Source organism: Phyllobates terribilis, unplaced genomic scaffold (genome assembly GCF_046119375.1).
Source record: "Phyllobates terribilis strain yellow unplaced genomic scaffold, ASM4611937v1 Scaffold_8__6_contigs__length_399053987, whole genome shotgun sequence".
Classification (NCBI taxonomy): domain Eukaryota; kingdom Metazoa; phylum Chordata; class Amphibia; order Anura; family Dendrobatidae; genus Phyllobates; species Phyllobates terribilis.
In genome coordinates, this window is record NW_027362768.1 from 34,514,560 (window position 1) to 34,537,435 (window position 22,876).

Here is a 22,876-nt window from a genome sequence, read left to right on the forward strand (position 1 = left end):
ACACGCAGCTGCAGCAGTGAGAAAATGGTGGCGACGGGGAAAATGGCTTGGTCTTATAGGGCAAGGACATGTGACATACACTGCCAATGACACATGCCCTTGCTTGTGTGAAAAAAAGCACTTCGCTCCGTGTGTGCGCTGCTGATAGGCTGACAGATTGCACCTCCCCACTGTGAATGCGGGAAAGAGAAAAAAAAATGGAGATCTTCATTATTCCTGCAGAGATCCATCCCCTGCCCCTCCCCCCACCCCGCTGTACACTCAAACTGCGTATTAACATTAATTTTCATCATTACTGAGAAAAAATCCAGTTATGATTTTGGTGCACGAACAGTTATCGAACATAACCTCGAACAGCCGAATTTTTCTCAAATCGTTCGTGTTCGCCGAACGGCTCGAACACCGCCCAAAACAGCTTGAATTTGAGATTGGCGAACAGTTCGAGTCAAACAACGCTCATCTCTAGTTAACACAGCCTTAGAGGGGATGTCAATCACTGTGTAACATTCTTTTTATGCGGCCAGACAAGAATGAAATGGTAAATGGATGTCTAGGGGGTGTGGTTAAGGGTTTGGCCCAAAATCTTTCCACAGTGCGCGTATAATATATCCCCCTTTCTCTTCTTTGAATGATTAATTTTATACAGGAGTTTTGTTGCCAGAACCATTCAGCTGAATGTGTGATATTTTTTTTAATCGGGGAAGGGGGGGTGGAGTCAAGAAGTTGTGGTCTGGATTGCCGCCCCCAAGCACAGGGCCAGTTTGGCCTTGGGTCACAAGGGCTTGCAACACTTTTAACAGCATCAGTATCCTGCCTGAGGACAACAATGCTGTTAACAGATGTAGCAGAGCAAAGAGCTATCCACTCCTTACTTTGTCACTTACTCTTGCAAGTCACTGGCTAGTTCCTGTCTGCATCCTGTTGGAAGCTGGTGACATGCAGGAGACAGTGGGTGGCACAATGATGTAAATAAATTCCGCTGCCTTCACCCACTGTGAGGCAAGCTGGAACAGGAGATGGTCGATGCAGAGGACGGGGAACAGAATTAGGTGACTACAAGTTTTTTTTTCTTTTTTTGGAACCATGGAGAATTAATTGTACTGTCGGTCCATCCTACCATGAACAGTTGAGCTAGTTGGGGCATTATAATGTACATTGGGATCTGTAGGGGACATCATACTTTATATAGGGAATTGGTGAGACTTCATATTGTGAATAGGGAGCTATGATGGCATTATTATATATACATGGGGCTGTAGGGCCATCTTACTGTATACAAGGAGCAGTGGGGACATCATACTGGGTAGAGGGGCTTTTTATTTTATTATTAAATATGTTTATATTGTAGATAACCTCCATGCTTTTTTATAATATTTATGTCTGTCTGAATGTAAATGTTTATTTGTAATGCTGACTACGTCTCATCAGTACTATGGCTCCTAAATGGTCTACAGTCTGTTGATAACTGGTAAGAACCACTACTGTTAGCTTACCTTGATAAAGAACATACTAGGAGTTGTAGGTTCATGTGACACCTCAGCTGTATTGCTCTACTGACTACTGATGATGGTTCTAGTGACAAATTAATGTACAGATGGTTGCTCTGGTGATATTTTTGTACTGATGGTAGTTCTGGTTCTGTATTTTGGTACTAATGGTGGGTCTGTTGCTGTATTCACATACTTATTGTGGTTTTGGTGCTCTATGCCTGTACTAATGGCACTTCTGGTGCTGCATTCATGTTTTAAGGGTGGTTTTGGTGCTGTAATTCTGTACTGATTGTGTTTCTGGTGCTGTATTCCTTCATAAGAGACAATGATTTGTTCTATATACTGCAATACTGTGGTAATTCAGTATATAGTATGAGTGACCAGACGATTACAGGTTCAAGTCCCCTAAGGGGACTAAATATTAATGATTGAATACCATTAAAGTAAAACAAAAAAACAATGACTGAATTGCATTTGTTCACTGCAGGTTTACATTGTACTATGGGGTGGGATGCCACGTCAATTTTCGCCACAGACATCAGAAAAGCTATACGTGGCCTTGGTTCAGAACTTGCTAGAAAATGCATGCTGTCCTTGTTTGTTTTCTGCTTCTGTCTCCTTTCAGAACTTTCTCCATCCTCCTATTTTTATAAACATCTATAGGCTCCAGAATGTAACCCTCTCTCTCAGTATGAATGGATTTCATACTGTTACTCAGACTTTGATCAAAGTAGAAGGCTGTAGGAAGGGAAGACTGTGGCTGAAAAGAAGTCATAGAGGGATTTTTGTTTAATAAGATAAAAGTTTATTGTCTTTGCTCATGAACTGTCATTGTTTTTTTCTAAATCACTGTGTTTGGCTATGTTGTTCTTGTTCTTAATAAGTTCTTAATAAGTGCGGCACATACATAATCTGTGATAGCTCCAGGTTTCCACCTTCAATGTTGCAAAATTTAATGTAATTGTACTGGTCTTAAGATGTTGAATCAGTGCTGCTATATCGGTAATGTCCCCGAACGAAGGACTGGTGTGCGAAATGCGCGTCAGGTGAGATGTGTGCCTGGACTCAATATCCCATAAGGTAATTAATGTATATTAATGTAATTAACTGTCTTTCTACTACTATACCTTTTATTTACCATTTTTGGTGGAATATGATAGGGCATTATAGCTATTATATAAACCTTGATCTACATATATGTGATGTGTATTTGTTGTATGGCTATATGAAGTGATTTATTTATGCACTTGAATTGGAGATATTGATTATAACTAGTGATGAGCGAGCATGCTCGCCACTGCTCGGTACTCACCCGAGCATCTCAGTACTCGAGATGCTTGGAGCTCGCCGAGTACTTGCACGATGCTCGGGCGGGAGCTCGGGATCCTGTACTGCATGTCTGGCACTATCTGGAGCACCAATCATGCAGGGATTGTCTGCAACTCACTGTAATGTAACAGCCATGGTGGTTGTGGCATTACAGTGATTGCCCAAATAAATGGGAACAGTGCTCACAGTGAAACATGAAAAGCCGGCAATTCAGCAGCGGCATACACCGATACCCGACAATTTAGAACAGAAAGAATAGAGCATCACACATAGATTAGATAGAAACATGTCAGTCACATATATAACAAGTACAGTGACAGTGTTGGTTACTGTACTTGTCATTTACTGTTAAAGGATTTATTAAAAAAAAAAATTGGCGTGGGGTTCCCCGTAATTTTAGTCTCTAGCGGAGGTTAAGCAGACGACTGCGGCAGATGTTTGAAGCCTGGGAAGGGGGTAATACCCATGGAGCTTCCCAGGCTACTAATATCAGCCCCCAGCTGAATACCTAGCCTTTACTAGCTATTAAAATGGGGGACCCAAAAAAAAAATGAGGTGGGGTCCCCCCTATTTCAGCAGCTAGCAAAGACTAGGCAGACAGCTGGGGGCTGATATCAATAGCCCAGGAAGGGTGCCATGAATATTGGCCCCCCTCCCAGGCTAGAAACACCAGCCGTCAACCGCCCCAGAAATGGCGCATCCATAGGATGCGCCAATTCTGACACTTAGCCTTGCTCTTCCCACTGCCCTGTAGCGGTGGCAGTGGGGTAATAGGGTTGGGGTTGATGTCAGCTTATAATGCCAGCTGACATTAAGCCCAGGTTAGTAATGGAGAGGCGTCTATAAGACACCCCCATTACTAACCCCATAGTCAAAGTTAAAAAAAACACAAACACCCAGAATAAAGTCCTTTAATTGAAATAAACACACAATTCTTTAATGTTCTAAATTAAACTCTACTTACCGTCACGCCCATTCCAGCTGAAGCCAACGATCTCCTGCAATAAAAATAAAATAATAAACCAACCTCATCCTTACCTTTCCATGGTTCCCAGGACAGCTTCAGCTCTGCTACATCGAGATGATAGGCTGGATCGTAGCAGAACGCTGCCATCCAGCTTGCCATGCCACAGACACTGAGAAGCTTCTCAGTGAAGCTACTCAGTGTCTCGCTATGATGGCATCCAGATGAGCCGAGTTCATGTCCAATGAACTCAGCTCACCTCATGCACATCACTGACAGCGTGGGAGAATTCTCCTGTGCATGTGGTGAGCGCAGGAAAATTCTCCCACCCTGTGATGGCATTGAGATGACAGGCTGGATGTAGCATACCTGGCTTCTTCTTGCATGGTGTTCCATCTCTCATCATGCAAGATCGCAAACTTCATCTCCCGCCCAGCTTCCTGGTCTGGCTTCTTTCCTTGTGCTCTGCTCTGCTCCACTTTGGCTGCATAGGGCGACGCCCGCTGAACTTCCTGTTTCTTGTACCTGCTGCGGACACGCCCCTGTTGCACCTTCAGCCTATTGCTGTCCATCTTTGGGTATTTATACCACCTTCTTCCTCAAGATGGCGCCTGAGCATTGTTTCTTGTCAGTTGGCTTTTTGTCTCTGACATGCCAGGTCCTATCCTGTTTTCCTGCCTGTTTTCCAGTTCTGTGTCTGAACTGTGGTCTGTTCTTGTGAACACGCTTCTTGCCTGTTCTTTCGCCTTCTAGGGGCCGTATTCCTAGATCTGCCTGTCTGTGCCTTGCGGTATCTGTTCCCGTCTGAACAGAGTCCTGTTTGTGTCCTTGCCTTGCGGTATCTGTTCCCGTCTGAACAGAGTCCTGTTTGTGTTCCTGCCTTGCGGTATCTGTTCCCGTCTGAACAGAGTCCTGTTTGTGTTCCTGCCTTGCTGTCTCTGTTCCCGTTCCTCTGTTCCCTGTTGTCTATGCCTCGTTTCTACTTTAACCTTGTCTCCCTTTTCCCTCTATGTCTGTTTTCTGCGTCTTTCTGCAGAGTCTGAACCCGCTCCTAAATTCCTTCTCGTCGTCTCTGTACCTCTGTTGTGAATTTAGTGTACGCTCGCTACTTCTATGTAAGTACTGTGCGTGCTTCTGGTTCTGCCTTTCCTTCTCCGTCTGTTCTTTGTGAACAGAGTCCTATCCCCTTGCCTTGTTTACCGCTCTGCGGTGTCCGCTCTGCTCCTGCTTAGCTTGCCGCTCTTGCGGTTTCTGCTCTGCTCCTGCCTTGTTTACCGCTCTGCGGTGTCCGCTCTGCTCCTGCTTAGCTTGCCGCTCTTGCGGTTCCTGCTCTGCTCCTGCCTTGTTTACCGCTCTGCGGTGTCCGCTCTGCTCCTGCTTAGCTTGCCGCTCTTGCGGTTTCTACTCTGCTCCTGCCTTGTTTACCGCTCTGCGGTGTCCGCTCTGCTCCTGCTTAGCTTGCCGCTCTTGCGGTTTCTGCTCTGCTCCTGCCTTGTTTACCGCTCTGCGGTGTCCGCTCTGCTCCTGCTTAGCTTGCCGCTCTTGCGGTTTTCACTCTGCTCTTGCCTTGCTTGCTGCTCCTGCGGTTTCAGATCTGCTCTTATCTTGCTTACTGCTTCTGCGGTTTCCGCCCTGCCCTGCTTCTGCCCGCTGCTCCGGCAGTCCTGTCCTGCCCTGCTTGTGCTCGCTGCTCCTGCAGCCCCGTCCTGCTCTGTTCTTGCCCACCGCTTCGGGCGTTCCCTCTCTGCTGTGGTTGTCTACCGCATCTGCAGTTCTGTGACCCAGTCTGTACTGGGTCTTAACCTCTGTGTTCTCCAGCCCGTCCTTTCGGCCAGTACCTCCCTGCCTGCATACTCGCCTGTATCCACCCATCTGCATACCTGCCGTGTTTGCTTACATCCACCAGTCTGTGCCAGCCTAACCTGCCTGTTCCAGTAATCCCAGTGTGGGTCAACCCCCGTGTCCGGAGTTTGACCTGGAGTAGCACCTGGTCCCTCTGCCCGGTTTCTCCCTGGTGCACTGGCGTCGTATGCCGTCGTGCCACCTTGGTCGGATCAGCCAGATACTTAGTCACGCCCCTCCAGGCACTCTCCGGTCCATGGTCCAGTGGAACCACAACACCCGCACACGCCAGTCAGTCCGGGCGTGTGCATAACACTGGATGGCAGCTGAGCTCTGCCATCCAGCATGCCATCCTTCATAGACACTGCAGAGTGCAGGCATGCTTACGCTCTGCAGTGTCTCTGAAGGATGACAAGCTGGATGGCAGCACTCAGCTGCCATCCAGCCTGTCATCTCAATGCTATCCCAGCGTGGAAGAATTCTCCTGCGCTCACCGCATGCGCAGGAGAATTCTCCCACGCTGTCAGTGACGTGCATGAGGTGATCTGAGTTCATTGGACATGAACTCGGCTTATATGGATGCCGTCATAGCGAGACACTGAGGAGCTCCACTGAGTAGAGTTTAATTTAGAATATTAAAGGAATGTGTATTTATTTCAATTAAAGGACTTTATTCAGGGTGTTTGTGTTTTTTTAACTATCACTATGAGGTTAGTAATGGGGGTGTCTTATAGACGCCTCTCCATTACTAACCTGGGCTTGATGTCAGCTGGCATTACAAGCTGACATCAACCCCAACCCTATTACCCCACTGCCACCGCTACAGGGCAGTGGCAAGAGCGAGGCTAAGTGCCAGTATTGGCGCATCCTATGGATGCGCCATTTCTGGGGCGGCTGTTGGCTGGTGTTTCTAGCCTGGGAGGGGGCCAATATTTATGGCACCCTTCCTGGGCTATTAATATCAGCCCCCAGCTGTCTGCCTAGCCTTTGCTAGCTATTAAAATAGGGAGGACCCCATGTCATTTTTTTTTTTGGGTCCCCCATTTTAATAGCTAGTAAAGGCTAGGTTTTAAGCTGATATTAGTAGCCTGGGAAGCTCCGTGGGGATTACCCCCTTCCCAGGCTTCAAACATCTGCCCCAGCTGTCTGCTTAACCTCCGCTAGAGACTAAAATTACGGGGAACCCCACGCCAATTTTTTTTTTTAAATAAATCCTTTATTTTAACACTAAATGACAAGTACAGTAACCAACACAATCACTGTACTTAGAAACATGTCAGTCACATATATAATATCTATGTGTGATGCTCTATTCTTTCTGTTCTAAATTGTCGGGTACCGATGATGAATTGCCGGCTGGCTTACAGAGACAGGTAAATGAAAACACTATTATTTTTTTTAATAAATCCTTTATTTTAACACTAAATGACAAGTACAGTAATCAACACTGTCACTGTACTTCTTATATATGTGACTGACATATTTCTATCTATGTAATCTATGTGAGATGCTCTATTCTTTCTGTTCTAAATTGTCGGGTACCGGTGAATGCCGCTGATGAATTGCCGACCGGCTTTTCTAAAGAGACGGGTGCATGAAAATCGGAGGGCACTAGTGTGTTACCAAGTGCCCTGCTATGTTTTTCATGCACACTCCTATATACCCTGCCTGCCTGTCTGCCTATATATTCTGCCTGCCTGACGTTTAATTGAGCACTGTTCCCATCGATTTAGGCAATTTTTGACCTTCTGCAGACCGCCAGGGGGGACCGCCAGAAAAATGCTTGAGTTTCCCATAGACTTACGTTGGGCTCGTTGCTCGGGTCGAGCATCCGAGTATTCCAATGTGCTCGACCCGAGCTTCGAGCACCGGAGCATTTTAGTTCTCGCTCATCACTAATTATAACTTGTTATTACATAGATGTTACAGTATTTCTCTATTTATTGTATGCACATGCACTTGCTTTAAATACTATTGTATCACGGTGTTATCTAGCCATTTTATTATTTTTTCCTATGTATTTGATCATTATGCCTATGCGCTATTTATATGTCCAGGTGCACTCACTTAACATTGATCATCTGTGGTGTTTCCTTTGTTTTCAATATATTTTTTATATGTTGTGTTGTTCATGTTAATAAAATATTTGCCAGTTTAACTTTTAGCCATATAGTTAGTTTATGCGTTTGATTTTTTGGTGTTCATTGTCAGCAATTGGCCTATAGGAATTCATAATATAGGTGTTTATTATATTTGGTAATGTCGACAACACCGCAACCAATCACTGAACTCAGCTCTTTCTTTTTGAAGGCAGCATATAACTCGCTCACTGATTGGCTGCATCACTGTCGACATGATATCAGCACTGCAGACAAATGACTTGTCAAGCAGCAGCAGAGACTCATTGATGAACCTGGTAGAATTAACTAATTAGTTTATGTAATTTTCTGCTCATGTGAGTTCTATTATATAGGTAAAACAATACGTCCTTTGTTCGTTTTCGGAAACATGTCTATTCTATTTCAACAGAAAGGGGCTGCATGTGCTTTATTAAGACTATTAGAGAAAAACATGATGAAGAGTCCTCCTGTTTTAGATTTTCTGGTTTGCAACTGATTTCTATGCAGATTGATGGTGGTGATTAGTGTTGAGCCACCCCCGTAGTGTTCGAGTTCGGTTCGGTTCGTCGAACACCCGTGTGTTCGCCGAACTGTTCGTCGAACTGTTCGTCGAACACCTTCGAACACCGTTAAAACCAATGGCAGGCAAACAAAAACACATAGAAACACATAGAAAACACCTTCAAAGGTGTCCAAAAGCTGACAAACTGCTCAGAAGACATAACTAACACATGGAAAAGTGACAAGTACATATAGTCATGCGAAAATAAAAGAGGTGGAGGAGTAAAAGGAGGGGGAGACACAGATATAGGCATGTCATGCCCTTCTAAAATCCAAAAAGTGAGAAGCCGACACGGCCAGTCCGCTCCTGCCCGTGCCACCTCCGTGTCGCCGGGTTTGTGCCAGAGCCGCGGTGAACCCTGATGGCCAGCCCCCCTCTCCCAATACTGGTGCCTGTCCGCTGGTGGGTCGAGCGAGCCCCCCTGTGGTGGAGGCAGCTCTAAGCTTTTTAATTTAAATTGTCTCTCTAATTTGAATGAATACACTTTAAATCCATTTACAAGGATCTATTGGAGGGCAAGTCTCATGCCAGCAGCCGCGGTAATTCCAGCTCCAGTAGCGTCCACTAAAGCTGCTGCAGTTAAAAAGCTTTTATAAGGATCGAGCTCGGCTGTCCACCGCAAGGCATCCTACTGCCAGTCCCAGCCCCTATGCCTTGGGGTGCCTCCTGATGCTCTTCACTAAGTATCCCATGGTCCCGAAGCATTTCCTTTGAAAAAATTAAGTGTCTAAACTACAGGTGGTGCAGCTTGCTTAACAGCCGGGATAATCCGCTCACTAGCAGACACTGCTACTAGGCACAAAGTATTTCCTGGGCTAGATGCAGTTAAAAATTTGTAATTAGATACTCTCGTTGGATGCTGAGAAAGCATTCCATAGAGTCTCCTGGCACGCCATATATGATTCTCTTAAAAAGCTTGGGGTAGGGGTCTAGGGGACCCTTTTATAGCCAAAATCACGGCCCTGTATCGCAATACGTCACCTAGGCTGAAGATAAATGGAACTGTAGCACCCTGAGGGCTCGGTTGCTAAAGACGTATTGCACCTCACCCAGAGGTGTGATATCTCACTCTCAGGTAAGGATGGAGTGTGGATCAGGACCCGACACCTGCATGCATTACACCACATTGCCGTGGGGCAGGGCGACCAATATGCCCCTGAGATGGGCACGACAGTCCCTGTCCCTGGCTGGAGTGGGGGGAGGGAACACTGAGGAAGGGGAACCCTGTAGTGCAGGAGCAGGGAGGAAGCAGTTCCTGGGTGCATTGAGAAGGGAGTATAAAAGGTGGGCACCATCTTAGTTCAGTGCAGAGAAGTCTGAGCAGAAGTGGCAGGGAGCAGGGGCTCTGCATGAGCTCTGCTCCGGAGGCGGGCCTAGTAACAGAGGCCCAGGCCTGGAAGAGGGAGAAGGAAGGAAGAGGAGCGGAGAAGGCTCCAGGAACGAGGAATGAAGGGATCCCAGGGGTGCGGACGGGCGAGTCGCCACAGCACGCCCGAATCCACCTGCGTGGAGGGGTCAGGCCAAAGGGGGAGACCGGTCCCCGAACTAGTGGAGGCAGGAAACGACCCTCAGCTAGAAACCGGAGGCTCTGACATTTTATGTGGCGCAGCCCCTCGCTACACCCGCTAGGAAGGCACCACATAGGGTCAGGGAAACTGGCGCCAAGTTTACCAAGAGGAGGCCCGAGGCAGCCGGACAGAAGTGTTGGTAAGAAAGGCCAGACAAAGGACACACAAAGGGGGTCCTGTGAAGTGCTCCAAAGTTATCTGGGAGTTGTCTGAGCCCCTCACCTGGTGAGCACAGTACGACGTGGGCAGCCGTTACCTGCAGACGTGGTCTGGATAATAAGAACTGTGAGTAAAGGCCCTGGACTGCATCACTGACTCCGTGTCGTTACTGCTGCTGCCCTGCACCATCACCCCCATCCTCCGCATACACTGCCCTGAGGCTATACTCCTCCCGTGGGGAGTTATGCTACGCTCTGCTGCACCCACAACACCAGCCTCAGCGGTCTGCCCTGTAGCGGCGGTTCACTCTGACCGCAATCCACGGGTGGCGTAGTCGGACATTTAAACATCAAAACCACATAAATAGTTCCGCCACTGGTTTGACCGCCCTGAGCCACGGAACCGGGTCGCCGCCACGAAGACTACAACCACCAGCAAGCACCAAAAAGGGTCCGGCTCCGGGTGTCCCAAGGCCCAGGGGGTGCGTCAGAACATTTTCATCACCTTTCACAATCACCAATGGGACAAGGCAGGGATGTCCTCTGTCCTCTCTCTTATACATCCTAGTGACGGAGCACCTGCTCTCATCAATTCGCCATAACCCCAATATTAGGTGGATTGAGGTGGGAGGCACCGAGTACAAGTGCTCTCTATTTGCTGATGATGTCCTAGTATATATCACTCAATCACATATATCCATCCCTGCTGTTATGGCTGAAATAGATCACTTTGTTACATGGTCAAATTTTAAAATCAATGCAGCGAAGTCTGAGGCCCTCGATGTCTCCCTCCCCAAATCCATATAGGATTCCATCCAGTCCAACTTTCCCTTTGCCTGTCCCTCACAGGGTATCAAATACTTAGGAATTCCTATTCATAGAGACCTCTCCCATCTATGTTATCTTAATTTTGGGCCCTTTATTGAACAACTCCATACAGACCACGGTTGGCAAGTTAGAACTGTAAGATTCACTACGTGAACCGCTGGTGTTTTGTGGAAAAGCACATGTACACTGCGTTCCAAATTATTATGCAAAAAGTGTTTAGGAGTGATAAGGGAAGAATTTGTTTGTTTGTCAGTTAAACTCATTGATGGTGATGTGTGTCAGGGCTCTTTATATCACTGTAAGCAATTGCAGACACCTGTGCTAATTAGTTTGGCAGGTGTGTCCAATGAAAGGCAAGACTACTTAAGAAGGCTCTCTCACATTATTAAGCAGCCTACATTTTCTGCCAAAATGGGAAAGAAAAAGGATGTGTCGGCTGCTGAGAAGCAACAAATTGTGGAGTGTTTAGGTCAAGGCATGACTACAATCAACATTGTGCGATGATCAGGATGAAGTGTCTTGGCAATCAAGAAGTATGTAGCTGATTCACAGTACACACGTGTGCGTGCTGATAAGGGCAAATTGAGGACTCTTTCCTACAGGCAATTACGTCAGGTTGAAAGAGCAGCGGCCAAAAAGCCTTGTCATAGCAGCAGACAAGTTTTTGAAGCTGCTTGTGCCTCCAACGTCCCCCGAACAACAAGATGCAGGGTCCTTCAGAGGTTTTCAGCTGTGCATACGCCATCCTGTCGACCTCCTCTATCCACTTCACACAAGCAGAAACGGCTCCAGTGGGCCAAACATTACATGAAAACTGATTTCAAAACAGTTTTGTTCACGGATGAGTGCCGTGCAGCGCTCGATGGTCCAGATGGATGGAGTGGAGGATGGCTGGTTGATGGACACCCCACGCAAACACGGCTACAGCGCCAACAAGGAGGAGGTGGAGTAATGTTTTGGGCTGGAATCATGGGGAGAGAGATTGTCGGCCCCTTTAGGATCCCTGAAGGCGCTAAAGATGAACTCCATAATGTATGTGGATTTTCTCAAACAGCACTTCCTGCCATGGTTCAAGTAGAAGAACCGTGTATTTCACAGCAAGATCATTTTTCTGCATGATAATGCACCATCTCATGCTGCACATAAAACATCTGCATCTCTGGCTGATATGGGCATAAAAGGGGACAAACTTATGGTGTGACCCCCATGCTCCCCTGACCTCTACCCCATTCAGAACCTTTGGAGCATCATTAAAAGGAGTGTCTATGATGGCGCGAGGCAGGTCACATCTAAGCAACAGCTCTGGGAGGGTATTCTGTCCTCATGCAAAACAATTGAAGCAGAAACCATCCAAAACCTGACAAATTCAATGGACGAGAGAGTTCAGAAGCTCCTTTCGAACAAGGGGTCCTATGTGAAAATGTAACATCACCTAGAATAAAGTTTTGAGTTGAAAACTGTTTGATTTCAGTTTCTAACAACCTGCTAATGCTTATAATTTCAAAAATGACCATTTTTTTGGTCTTTATTAAAATGAAAAGGTTGATCGAAAAGTTTGGGGGATCTAAGAGTGTGGCAACCCAGTAGTCATGATTACTTCGAATTCTGACAATATGAGGGTCATGCTGCAGGTAGTGCAGCAAGAAGGCACTTATGTGTCTTGCGCATCTCGGAGCCCCAAAATTATTTTCCGGGCTAGATGCAGCTAAAAATTATTTTTAATTTTAAATCTGGTGAAGCTTTAGTATAGATGGCCTAATAGGATCAGTGCTGCACACTGCTACAAAGCCCAAATTATTTTCCAGTCAAGATACAGATAAACATGATTAGTAATTTGAAAGCTTAAAACCGTTGGTAGGGTGATTTTAACCAATCATCAAGCTTTTACTCTCCCCAGGATGACACAGGGGTAGAAAAGTCGTTTCGGATCCATGATTTGTTCATCTTTATGAACGTGAGTCTGTCTACATTATCAGTGGAGAGCCGCGTGCGCTTATCTGTCAGCACACCACCAGCAGCGCTGAACACGCGTTCAGACAGAACGCTGGCTGCGGGGCATGACAAGATCTCCAAGGCGTAAGTGGCTAGCTCCGGCCATTTATCCAGATTGGAAGCCCAAAAAGAGCAAGGGTCCAGTGACACAGTCGTGGCTTCAATGTTTACTTGGAGATACTCCTGTACCATCGTCTCTAGGTGTTGACTATGTGTCAGACTTCTTGTCTCCTGTGGCCTTGCAAAGGATGGGCTAAAAAAGTGGTGAAATGATTCCGCAAAATTGATGTTACCAGCAGATACTGTGGTTCTGTTACGGTTTGAGTGCTGAACACTTGACGGTCCCACGGTTGGCAAGTTGGAACTGTGAGATTCACTACGTGCACCACTGGTATTTTGTGGAAAAGCACATGTAAGATTCTGCAACAGTCTCTGCTGATACTCCTGCATGCGTGCATCCCTTTCTATGGCAGGAATAATTTCTGCAAATTTACTTTTGTACCGGGGATCTAACAGTGTGGCAACCCAGTAGTCAGGATTATTTCTAATTCTCACAATTCGAGGGTCATGTTGCAGGTAGTGCAGCAAGAAGGCACTCATGTGTGTTGCACATCCAGGAGCACCAAGTCCCTGTTGTGTTGGTGGCGAGGTAACAATCATGCTTCCTTCCTCTGTCCTCTCCCCCCAACCTCGCACAACAGAAATGTGATCAAGGTCTCCCTCATCTGATGAGTCTTCCATCAGTTCGTCCTCCACTTCTTCCTGGGCTCCTGCACCTTCCTCACTAGTTTGGCTGCTACCATGCGCCCTGGTAAAACCATCTCCCCCACCCTCACATGCCTGCCGCCTTGGTGCTGCCGACCGTCTGGACCTTGCAGATGTTAGCCCTTCCGCATACAACTCCTCCTCCTCTACTTCCTCCACCTCCTCTTGTGCCACCACCTGACTCCGAATTCTGTTTAACATGTGCTCCAGCATGTAAATCACCGGAATAGTCATGCTGATAATGGCATCGTCAGCACTAAACATCTTCGTCGCCATTTCAAAACTGTGCAGAAGGGTGCATAGGTCCCTGATCTGAGACCACTCCTCCAGCGTGATTTGCCCCACCTCTGAATCTCGTTGGCCCAGGCTATACGTCAGAACGTATTGCACCAGGGCTTGTCGGTGCTACCACAGTCGCTGCAACATGTGCAGAGTTGAATTCCACCGGGTAGGCACATCGCATTTTAGCCGGTGAAGTGGCAGGCCCAACGACTTCTGTAGAGATGTAAGTCGCTGAGCTGCGGGATGCGAATGGTGGAAGTGAGCACACAGCGACCGTGCCCTCTGCAGAAGGCCATCTAGTCTGGGATAGTGGGCTAAAAATTGCTGGACAACCAGGTTCAACACGTGAGCCATACAAGGCACGTGTGTGACATTGCCCCGGTGAAGGGCCGCACCCAGGTTTGCAGCATTGTCGCACACGGCCTTCCCTGGTTTCAGGTCCAGTGGAGACAACCATTCATGAAATTGGTTCTCCAGAGCTGACCACAACTCCTCAGCTGTGTGACTCACATTTCCCAGACATTTCAATGTAAAAACCGCCTGATGACGTTGAGCCCTATTGCCAGCATAGTAAGGAGGTGTGCAGGATCCCTTCTGCGCAGTTAGAAAGCTTGTGGCATGACCAGACAGGCTTTGGGTGCAGGTGGAAGACCGAGAGGAGGTTGAGGAGGCAGAAGCAGTGGAGGAACTTTGACATAAAGAGGATTGACGCACAACTCGTGGGGGCGGCAAGACTTGGACAGCAGCCCCTTGTCCTGCTGTCACCATAGTTACCCAGTGCCCAGTCAGAACATGTAACGCCCCTGTCCATGCCTACTCGTCCAAGTGTCTGTGGTGAAATGCACCCTGTCACACACAGAGTTTCTCAAAGAAGCGGTGATGTTGTGTGCGACATGCTGGTGGAGCGCAGGCACACCTTTCTTTGAGAAGTAGTGCCGACTGGGCATCTGGTACTGGGGCACTGCAACGGACATAAGGTCTCGAAAATCCTCTGTGTCCACCAGGCGGAAAGGCAGCATTTCTGTAGCCAAGAGCTTGCAGATGGTGAAATTCAACCTCTTAGCTTTCTCATGGCTAGGAGGAAATGGTCTTTTACTTGTCCACATCTGAGGGACAGAGGGCTGGCTATTGTGCTTAGACGGGGTTGATAAGGGTGTCCCCGGCAAACTGCCGGTCTGTGAGGAAGATGCAGGCGGACATGTTAGGTTGCCTTGATCCAAAGGTGGTGCTATCGATGTCGGACAGCGCTCAACACCAGCTGGTGTTACCACCTCCAAAGAAAATGATGACCTGCCAATCACGCTGGCTGTTGCGGGTAAAGAGGTGGCAGGTCTGCGCCCCAAAACAGGTGTGACTGCTGTCCCCCCAGTCACAGAGGATGAAGAGGCCGCGGATGCACAAGATATGGCAGACGGTGATTGGCCCGGCCGGCTAGGCCGCATTGTAGCACACTGAGCTTCCCACTGCAACTTATGCTTCATGTCCATGTGCCGGTTCATGCATGAAGTACTCAAACTATGTATTTTTTGGCCTCTACTTAGCTTTTGCTGACAAATGTTACAGATAACACGAGTTGGGTCATCTTTATCGATCTGAAAAAATGCCCAGGCTATGCAAGGCTTAGCACCCATGCGACCTGAAGAGCCACCACGACTTGTGGTGAGAGGCAGAGTTGTGTTTGAGGATGCAGTTGTTGACGTGCTTCCAGTACTACGTCTCTGTCCAGGAAGGCGCAACCTGACCTCGTCGTCACTAGCATCTTCCTCCACCTCCTCTGCTGACCTCATCTCTTGGCTGACTGTGGGTTGACAGTAAGTGGGATCTCCGACCTCATCATCATCACCCTGTGCGTTATCACACCCGTCGTCCTCAGAGCCAACCTGTTCCTGCCCTGACAAAAAATTAAAGTTGTCGCTCCAATCAGGTATTTGAGTCTTATCATCGTCTTCCTCATTGTCTCCACCAACAGGAGTTACAGTTTGGGAATGAGGGTCTACATTATGGTCAGAACCTTCTGCGTCTGGTCCTGGATCCGACTCATAAAGATTCTGGGCATCAGTGCAGATCATTTCCTCGTCTGGATTCACAGAAGCGCTGGAGTCGACCTCTGATTCCCAGGCTATAGTATGAGTAAACAGCTCTGCAGACTCAACCATCTGTTCTACCTCATACTCAGACGGGCAGCTGGAGATTTGGGAGCTGTGAGGAAGCAAGTGCGATTTGGGTGACACCTTTGAGGACTGGAGTATTTGTGATGTTGAAGTTGATGTGGAGGAGAGCCCACTTAAAGGAGCACTTGATATCCGTTGAAGCACCTGCTGTTTTTGTGCCTCATCTGGAATTTGTAGCGATTGGCGTGGCCGTAAGAAAGGGATCTTATCACATTGTCCGCTAAAAGAAGTAGACATTTTAGTTTGGCTGGAAGATGGTCTTTCTTCTGCAGATGTTACTGTTGCTTTAACACCTACCCCACGGACACAACCTTTTTTCCCCTTCCCAACACGCCTATTCCCCTTTCCACCAGCAGCAGGCCTTTTTCCACTCATTTTGGTGGTTAACTAATTCACAACTCTGGAGTTGTTTGCACAAAAAAACAATGGATGGTAACCGAGCAGAGCTGAGTGGCCAAACTGTGGTATTAGGCCAAAACTATTGGCTGGGTTAGATGCAGAAAAAAATTATTTTGAATTTGCAACCTGATGGAGGTCAGTATAGATGGACTAATACAAATAGTCCCACACACAGCTAGAAGCCCAAATATTTTTTCAGAGGTACTGTAGATGCAGATAAAAATTAGTTTTAATTTGCAACCTGATGGAGGTCAGTATAGATGGACTAATAGAGAAAGTCCGACACACTACTAGAAGGCCAAATATTTTTTCAGAGGTAGATGCAGAAAAAAATATATTCAGTTTGCAACCTGATGGAGGTCAGTATAGATGGACTAATACAAATAGTCCCACACACAGCTAGAAGCCCAAATATTTTTTCAGAGGTACTGTAGATGCAGATAAAAATTATTTTTAATTTGCAACCTGATGGAGGTCAGTATAGATGGACTAATAGACCAAGTCCCACACACTGCTAGAAGCCCAAATATTTTTTCAGAGATAGATGCAGAAAAAAATTATTTTTAATTTGCAACCTGATGGAGGTCAGTATAGATGGACTAATAGACCAAGTCCCACACACCGCTAGAAGCCCAACTATTTTTTCAGAGCTAGATGCAGAAAAAAATTATATTCAATTTGCAACCTGCTGGAGGTCAGTATAGAAGGACTAATAGAACAAGTCCCACACACAGCTAGAAGCCCAAATATTTTTTCAGAGCTAAATGAAGAAAAAAATTATTTTTAATTTGCAACCTGATGGAGGTCAGTATAGATGGACTAATAGACCAAGTCCCACACACCGCTAGAAGCCCAAATATTTTTTCAGAGCTAGATGCAGAAAAAAATTATTTTTAATTTGCAACCTGATGGAGGTCAGTATAGATGGACTAATAGACCAAGTCCCACACACTGCTAGAAGCCCAAATATTTTTTCAGAGCTAGATGCTGAAAAAAATTATTTTTAATTTGCAACCTGATGGAGGTCAGTATAGATGGACTAATAGACCAAGTCCCACACACCGCTAGAAGCCCAACTATTTTTTCAGAGCTAGATGCAGAAAAAAATTATATTCAATTTGCAACCTGCTGGAGGTCAGTATAGAAGGACTAATAGAACAAGTCCCACACACTGCTAGAAGCCCAAATATTTTTTCAGAGCTAAATGAAGAAAAAAATTATTTTTAATTTGCAACCTGATGGAGGTCAGTATAGATGGACTAATAGACCAAGTCCCACACACTGCTAGAAGCCCAAATATTTTTTCAGAGCTAGATGCAGAAAAAAATTATTTTTAATTTGCAACCTGATGGAGGTCAGTATATATGGACTAATAGACCAAGTCCCACACACCGCTAGAAGCCCAAATATTTTTTCAGAGCTAGATGCAGAAAAAAATTATTTTTAGTTTGCAACCTGATGGAGGTCAGTATAGATGGATTAATAGACCAAGTCCCACACACTGCTAGAAGCCCAAATATTTTTTCAGAGCTAGATGCAGAAAAAAATTATTTTTAATTTGCAACCTGATGGAGGTCAGTATAGATGGACTAATAGACCAAGTCCCACACACCGCTAGAAGCCCAACTATTTTTTCAGAGCTAGATGCAGAAAAAAATTATATTCAATTTGCAACCTGCTGGAGGTCAGTATAGAAGGACTAATAGAACAAGTCCCACACACTGCTAGAAGCCCAAATATTTTTTCAGAGCTAAATGAAGAAAAAAATTATTTTTAATTTGCAACCTGATGGAGGTCAGTATAGATGGACTAATAGACCAAGTCCCACACACCGCTAGAAGCCCAACTATTTTTTCAGAGCTAGATGCAGAAAAAAATTATATTCAATTTGCAACCTGCTGGAGGTCAGTATAGAAGGACTAATAGAACAAGTCCCACACACTGCTAGAAGCCCAAATATTTTTTCAGAGCTAAATGAAGAAAAAAATTATTTTTAATTTGCAACCTGATGGAGGTCAGTATAGATGGACTAATAGACCAAGTCCCACACACTGCTAGAAGCCCAAATATTTTTTCAGAGCTAGATGCAGAAAAAAATTATTTTTAATTTGCAACCTGATGGAGGTCAGTATAGATGGACTAATAGACCAAGTCCCACACACTGCTAGAAGCCCAAATATTTTTTCAGAGCTAGATGCAGAAAAAAATTATTTTTAATTTGCAACCTGATGGAGGTCAGTATAGATGGACTAATAGACCAAGTCCCACACACTGCTAGAAGCCCAAATATTTTTTCAGAGCTAGATGCAGAAAAAAATTATTTTTAATTTGCAACCTGATGGAGGTCAGTATAGATGGACTAATAGACCAAGTCCCACACACTGCTAGAAGCCCAAATATTTTTTCAGAGCTAGATGCAGAAAAAAATTATTTTTAATTTGCAACCTGATGGAGGTCAGTATAGATGGACTAATAGACCAAGTCCCACACACTGCTAGAAGCCCAAATATTTTTTCAGAGCTAGATGCAGAAAAAAATTATTTTTAATTTGCAACCTGATGGAGGTCAGTATAGATGGACTAATAGACCAAGTCCCACACACCGCTAGAAGCCCAACTATTTTTTCAGAGCTAGATGCAGAAAAAAATTATATTCAATTTGCAACCTGCTGGAGGTCAGTATAGAAGGACTAATAGAACAAGTCCCACACACTGCTAGAAGCCCAAATATTTTTTCAGAGCTAAATGAAGAAAAAATTATTTTTAATTTGCAACCTGATGGAGGTCAGCATAGATGGACTAATAGACCAAGTCCCACACACTGCTAGAAGCCCAAATATTTTTTCAGAGCTAGATGCAGAAAAAAATTATATTCAGTTTGCAACCTGATGGAGGTCAGTATAGATGGACTAATAGAATGATGCTATGCCCAAAAGATTTTACTTCACTAGGTGCAGTAAAAAAATTGGTATTCTATAAACTGATAGGAACTCATGTAACCTAGTCCTGAAAAGGACTCCAATTACAATTAGTCTTTACTCCCACAACCTATCTATTTAAGAGCACAGACCTCCCTGATAAAAGTCGTAGGAAATGCTGTAACCTAGTCCTTAAAAGGACTGCAATCACAACTATTCCCTACTCCCAAGCTATCTGTATATTTGTGCGAAAATTGGCTTGAAATTAACAAGGTATAGCGCACACAGCAACAGCGGTGCCGTCTAACACGCAGCTGCAGCAGTGAGAAAATGGTGGCGACGGGGAAAATGGCTTGGTCTTATAGGGCAAGGACATGTGACATACACTGCCAATGACACATGCCCTTGCTTGTGTGAAAAAAAGCACTTCGCTCCGTGTGTGCGCTGCTGATAGGCTGACAGATTGCACCTCCCCACTGCAAATGCGGGAAAGAGAAAAAAAAATGGAGATCTTCATTGTTCCTGCAGAGATCCATCCCCTGCCCCTCCCCCCACCCCGCTGTACACTCAAACTGCGTATTAACATTAATTTTCATCATTACTGAGAAAAAATCCAGTTATGATTTTGGTGCACGAACAGTTATCGAACATAACCTCGAACAGCCGAATTTTTCTCAAATTGTTCGTGTTCGCCGAACGGCTCGAACACCGCCCAAAACAGCTCGAATTTGAGATTGGCGAACAGTTCGAGTAGAACAACGCTCATCTCTAGTGGTGATAGACATAAGCAATTACTGAGAATTGAGGCCAATTGGATAATGAAACCAATTGTTACAGGCCCTCTAGATCTAGATAAACTGTAATTAATTCTCAACAGTTTTGCAATAATGAATTCTGAATGTATATTTTTTCTCTTTTTCATTAATTTCATTGCTTAAAAAAGTTGCATATAGTGGAAGGGTTAATGAAGGAGGTGTTGAAAGAATGGGCGGCCTTTTCCACTGTTCCTTGAGAAAGCGCAATGAGCGACAAACGGCAGCAGGCTACCTGCTTTAGAACTCTATATCTGTATACTTCCGGAATATGCAAGAAGTTCACAAATAAAAAGCCGATTTTAATAATTTTGGCATATTCAGTGGCAATTCATTCTTTTGGATTGACACATTAAATGGATTTACCCCTTTCAGGCAACTTTGAATTATATGCCGCAGTATTTATAAAAAACGGAGTATTATTGACCCTACTGGGTACAGTGCCAGCTCTCTGCTACTGCCATGGTTTTTGTTGATTATCTGACAGCACGCTGAAAACGTCGCTGCCAAGCGCTCAGCTTAGCATCTCTGCCTGTGTAGACGGCACAGAATTCAGAGCTCACTGATTGGCTACATCGCTGCCGACGTGACACAGGCACTGGACACAAACAACATACTGAGCAGCCGCAGAGACTCAGCAATGAACACTGTGACAGAAATATTCAATTTATTTTGTATAACTACCAGAGCTTATAGCCCAAAGATGTCTGAAAGGGGCAAGCTCAATAAATTATCGAGATGTGTTTCGCTCACAGACTAGCATAAGCATAATTACATAAAAATCGATATTATTCTATTATACTGTCACTAAATTGAAGGTACGTTATAGACTTCAGGGCAGTATTTGTAAACACATTAAAATATAGATTATCATGTATTTGAAATACAAAGCGTATACTCACCAGTGCAAGAGGGTTTAGGAAACCAGTCATCTTTAGTGCATGTCGATTCTCCATTTCTATTTGCACGATATCCGACATCACATGTAATTTGTATCATTTCATTATTACTGAAGATATTTTTGCCTGGATTATTCACTCTCCCTTTATCCACAATTGGACGATTGCATTTAATCTCTGCAGAAAAGTATATTAATGAGATAATATTGGCTATAATGTGGCAAAACAAACTTTAGCAATCTATTATTAAGCCCCTAGTGATGGAGCCAATTTTGACCTTAATGACCAAGCCCATTTTTCAAATCTATATATGGTGATAGCTCTGGAATGCTCTTATATATCCTGATGATTCTAAGGCTGTTTTTTGTAACACATTGTTCTTTGTGTTAGCGGTAAATTTAGGTCAATAAGTTTTTCAGGGGTTTTTTTGTGGAAACATTTGAAATTTGATGAACATTTAGAAAAATCTGCAATTTTCAAACATTGAATGCTTATGTCCTTAAACCAGGTAGTTATACCACACAGAATAGTTTACAAATAAAAATTTTCCATATGTCTACTTTATGTCAGCATCATTTTTCAAAAAACTCCTTTTATTTTGTTAAGATAATAGAAGGGTTAAAAATTTTTAGCCCTTTTTTTTCATTTTCTGGAGATTTACAAATCTAATTTTTTTTACAGACATACAGGTGCATCTCACAAAATTAGAATATCATCAAAAAGTTAATTTGTTTCAGTTCTTCAATCCAAAAAGTGAAATTCATATATTATATAGAGTCATTACAAACAGAGTGATCTATTTCAAGTGTTTATTTCTCTTAATGTTGATGAATAGGGCTTACAGCCAATGAAAACACAAAAATTATTATCTCAGTAAATTAGAATAATTAATAAAAATCATCTGCAAAGGCTTCCTATGCATTTAAAAAGGTCTCTTAGTCTGTTTCAGTAGGCTCTACAATCATGGGGAAGACTGCTGACTTGACAGATGTCCAGAAGGTAGTCATTGACATACTCCACAAGGAGGGTAAGCCACAAAAGGTCATTGCTAAAGAAGCTGGCTGTTCACAGAGTGCTGTTTCCAAGCATATTAATGGAAAGTTGAGTGGAAGGAAAAAATGTGGTAGAAAAAGGTGCACAAGCAACCGGGATAACCGCATCCTTGAAAGGGTTGTTAAGAAAAGGCCATTCAAAAATTTTGGGGGAGATTCACAAGGAGTGGACTGCTGCTGGAGTCATTGCTTCAAGATCCACCCCACACAGACGTATCCAGGACGTGGGCTACAAGTGTCGCATTCCTTGTGTCAAGCCACTTATTACCAATAGACAACGCCAGAAGTGTCTTACCTGGGCCAAGGAAAAAAAGGGACTGTTACTCAGTGGTCCAAGGTGTTTTCAGATGAAAGTAAATTTTGCATTTCATTTGGAAATCAAGGTCCCAGTCTGGAGGAAGAGTGGAGAGGCCACAATCCAAGCTGCTTGAGGTCTAGTGTGAAGTTTCCACGATCGGTGATGGTTTGGAGAGCCATGTAATCTGCTGGTGTAGGTCCACTGTGTTTTATCAATACCAAAGTCAGTGCAGCCGTCTACCAGGAAATTTTAGATCCAGTTGGATAAACACGTAAGTGGGCTGCGCTGCTGAAGTAAATCAACTCTTTAGAGATGATGATGATTGATGATTGATGATGATGATGATGATGATGAATAAAAGGCTTTTTATTAACAAAGCATTTCAACACCGTACCGGCGTCTTTTTCAAGTAAAAAAAGCAAGTGACA

The 22,876-nt window shown here is 44.7% G+C and overlaps 1 protein-coding gene across 3 annotated transcripts in view; it reads right to left on the bottom strand.

Moving 5' to 3' along the window:
- CFH (complement factor H) overlaps positions 1-22,876 on the bottom strand; it is a 1,056,626-nt gene that overhangs the window by 908,186 nt on the left and 125,564 nt on the right. For all 3 annotated transcript variants that reach the window (XM_073642935.1, XM_073642934.1, XM_073642933.1), the window contains exon 6: positions 21,102-21,275. In XM_073642935.1, the coding sequence (XP_073499036.1) occupies positions 21,102-21,275 (174 nt within the window). The remainder of the gene's footprint in view (positions 1-21,101; positions 21,276-22,876) is intronic.